Source organism: Falco biarmicus, chromosome 6, assembly GCF_023638135.1.
Source record: "Falco biarmicus isolate bFalBia1 chromosome 6, bFalBia1.pri, whole genome shotgun sequence".
Lineage (NCBI taxonomy): Eukaryota > Metazoa > Chordata > Aves > Falconiformes > Falconidae > Falco > Falco biarmicus.
In genome coordinates this window covers 70826912-70829917 of record NC_079293.1, presented here as the reverse complement: position 1 = coordinate 70829917, position 3006 = coordinate 70826912, and the positions used below count along the sequence as shown (strand labels likewise).

At 50.6% G+C, this 3006-nt stretch overlaps 1 protein-coding gene across 1 annotated transcript; it reads right to left on the bottom strand.

The window, feature by feature from the left end:
* Window positions 1–735: 735 nt before the first annotated feature.
* Window positions 736–2038, bottom strand: LOC130150952 (cygnin). The gene is made up of 2 exons (XM_056342299.1): window positions 1962–2038; window positions 736–869 (listed from the first exon to the last, which is right to left on the bottom strand). The coding sequence occupies exons 1-2, from the start codon at window positions 2017–2019 to the stop codon at window positions 736–738; spliced, it is 192 nt and encodes a 63-aa protein (XP_056198274.1). The 5' UTR covers window positions 2020–2038.
* Between the last annotated feature and the right edge of the window lie 968 nt (window positions 2039–3006).

Genomic DNA, 3006 nt, shown 5'->3' with positions numbered 1-3006 from the left:
GACATAATCACCACAGCAGAAAAGGCTGCTGCAAATAGCCCTCTTACAGACCCCTCTAGGGCAGCTGTATGCCCACAGCAGGCACCTGTGTATGACTCCAATAGGTGTTCTTGTGGGTGGTCTCAGTAGAGAAGCCTTTGGGAAATAGATGGAAGGAACAGTGCTCTCCCAAAGGTTCTTCTAGAGGTCTCTGGAAGATGCTGAAGGGAATGTGGAGTATTGCACCCATCCATTCCTGCTCATTACCCCATCATGATAACAACAGTCCTGCCAGGATCTCAGATGCATACTGATTTTCTGAGCCCTGGGGCTGAACCAGGCTCTCTCCCACACGAGACCCACAGGTTTTGCTGTGAGGCTCAGTGGGGAAAGGGACACCCAAGAGGGTGTTCTTCCAACCAGGCCTTTTTCACCCACCATTGACTGAATTCACTGTGGGAAACAGAGAGGAAAACTCCATATGTTTAGCACTTCTGTCATGAATTTTGTGCAAAAAGAACAATGAGACATGCTGCTGATATCCCTTTTGGGCTGTGTTTGGAGAACCTGTCCTAATGCTTTATGTGGGATCATGGGGACACAAGTAACCACACCACACGCACCACAGTTACATCTCCTTTTTTTTCTCTTTTTAATTATTGAGAGGAGGGGATGACAATCAGCTTAGGCAGTCGAGAAGATGCTCCTAAAGCCTCCACGGTGCCTCCTCTTCCCCAGGTGCTTCCTCTTCAGCTCCTATTTTGCCTTCCAGCCGGGTGGGATGCAGCAGTAGTACTTGCAGTCGGAGGAGAAGGACCACACATCCGCCTTGCTGCACTTGCTGGAGCAGTACCCCACCTTGGGGCAGTGCTTCCTTATCTGCCCGTAGCCTGCAAGGGGGAGGCAGGGGAGAGTGGTTGGGTCAGGGTAGGTGCCTCTGCTCCCCACTGCCGAGCCCTCCCACCACCTCCAGGTCTAGGTGCGGCAGCGGTCAGAAGGATGGGACCCTGCCTCTAGGGAGGTCCTGCTCCATTCTCCCACACATCCACACTCCTGCCCAAGCCCAGCCCCAAAGCAGGGAGGAACCTGGAAGAGCACAAGCCTGAGAAACTCCTTGTGCATCCCTCTCCCCCCGGCTGGTGACATGTCTTGCACCTCTTCTTAAGGGATAGGATCAGTGGTCTCAAAAAAAAAACTGGCAAAAGCCACATCAAACTTATTTCATAAAAATGAGTTGGTGTTCCAAAAAATATGGAGGGTTTCACAGGTGGCAGTTCCTGTGGTAACCAAAATCTGACCTCCATGTGTTAAAAGAGATTCAAGTGCCAAACACCAAGCGCCCAAAATAGCTGGGAATTATGTCCAGAGTGAATGGATATTGGACTGGGAGCCCTTCTGAGCCCCCAGTCTCCCTTTTGTCTGTTGAAGAGGGTGGCAAGAAGCAGAACTGGAGGGATACCTGCCAGCACTGCACATTCAAAATGCAAGGGAACTGGACCCTAAAGATACACTCAGAACTGGTTTGACACAAAAGGTGGCATCATCTGAGCAGAGTAAACATCCAGGAGGCTGGTGTCTCTGAAAAAGGTACCCAGCACTCACTTGGTACTCCGTGGCTAAAATAATTACACCAGGGCTCAGCTCACCTTGGCCTAGAAGGTGTCAAAAATATCTAAAACATCTTAAATGACCCTCAGGGTATTTAAAAGTGATTTTTTCTTTAAAGACTCATCTGTCTGCACAGGAACATAAAGCCCCATTTAAGACAACCTGGGGTAACCAAGTCATCAGCACATTTGCAGGAGACCAGCACCCGACTGTATACCTAAAGTGCTACACATTTATGTGGCCAACAAAATCACCACCTTTAAGGCCAACAGAGACCACATTTGCTCAAGCTGCCTATCAAACATGTCCCACTCACTCACTCTGGTTCTCCCACCATTGGCCAGGTCACCTTCCAATGCAATTCATCCTCTTACCTGGGGCAGCCAAGGAGACCAGTAGGAAGACAGCGAAGACGAGGTAGAGGAACCTCATGGCTGGAGTTGAGCTGGGATCTCAGCAAGGCTGGAGAGAGGAGGGTCAGAGAGAGCCTGAGCTGGGAGCTGTTGAGTGGCAAGGCCTCACATTTATTGTGCATTTCTGAGCAGAGAGGAGGGTTCTGGAGGAGGTCCTGTTGCTCACGGGACCTCCCTCATGGGTCACTGCACAACACAACCACCAGCCCCTCCACCCAACATCTAGGTATGCTGGCAAACCCCTGCTCTCCCCAGGTCTGGTATCACTACCCAATTCAAATGAAAACCATGGAGTGTGACAGGAGTGAATGGTGAGTAGATAGATCTGCTAGGGCAGAGGGACCTTATAGGAAACAAGATCAATATCAAAGGACTTCAGGTCGTTCTCAACCTTTGGCAGGGATGCAACTGCATGCAATAGGGCTGAGCCATGGTCATGATGCACCGATAACCCTCCCTCTGTTGTCTAGATCTGTCACTATCAGGAGCTGGACAAGCTGAGAGGGGCCCTGATGTGAGCAGCCCTGACTCGGGAAGGACCTGATGCCCATGTATCACCCTCTTGGGAATTATGACTGCAAAAATCCATCTGATAAATTTAGCAAATGCCATGTTCAATGTAGCCGGTTCTGTTGCCCCCTCTCACCCCACTGATGGGCAGAAGCACTGAAACTGAGAGCCTTTTCCCAGGAGCCTGGATGAGCCAACCACTTGCAGGCACTTCAGCCATCACTTCTTCCTCACAAATCCTCCAGACAGCTCTGGTGTCTCAAGTGTGCTTAGTTTCTGGGGTGGAGATAGCCTGATCCCTGCTGCCAGGGGAGCTCTGAGGCTGGCAGAAGGTTACTGAGAACAGTGAAATGAAAGCTGACTGAAAGGAGCCTGCAAGGCAGAAGGGTCTCAGCACTGAGTGGCAGCATAAGCAGATGGCAAACGTGACTCAGTGGTGGCAAACTTACTTTCACTTTCCAGGAAAGAGGTGCTCCCAAAGAGCACTTCAGAAGAA

Excerpts from the sequence above, each read along its gene's own strand:
- LOC130150952 (XM_056342299.1), bottom strand. The coding sequence starts at position 2,019 with ATGAGGTTCCTCTACCTCGTCTTCGCTGTCTTCCTACTGGTCTCCTTG. Across the intron at positions 870-1,961 it reads GGTCTCCTTGGCTGCCCCAG|GCTACGGGCAGATAAGGAAG; the intron begins GTAAGAGGATGA and ends TCCCCCTTGCAG.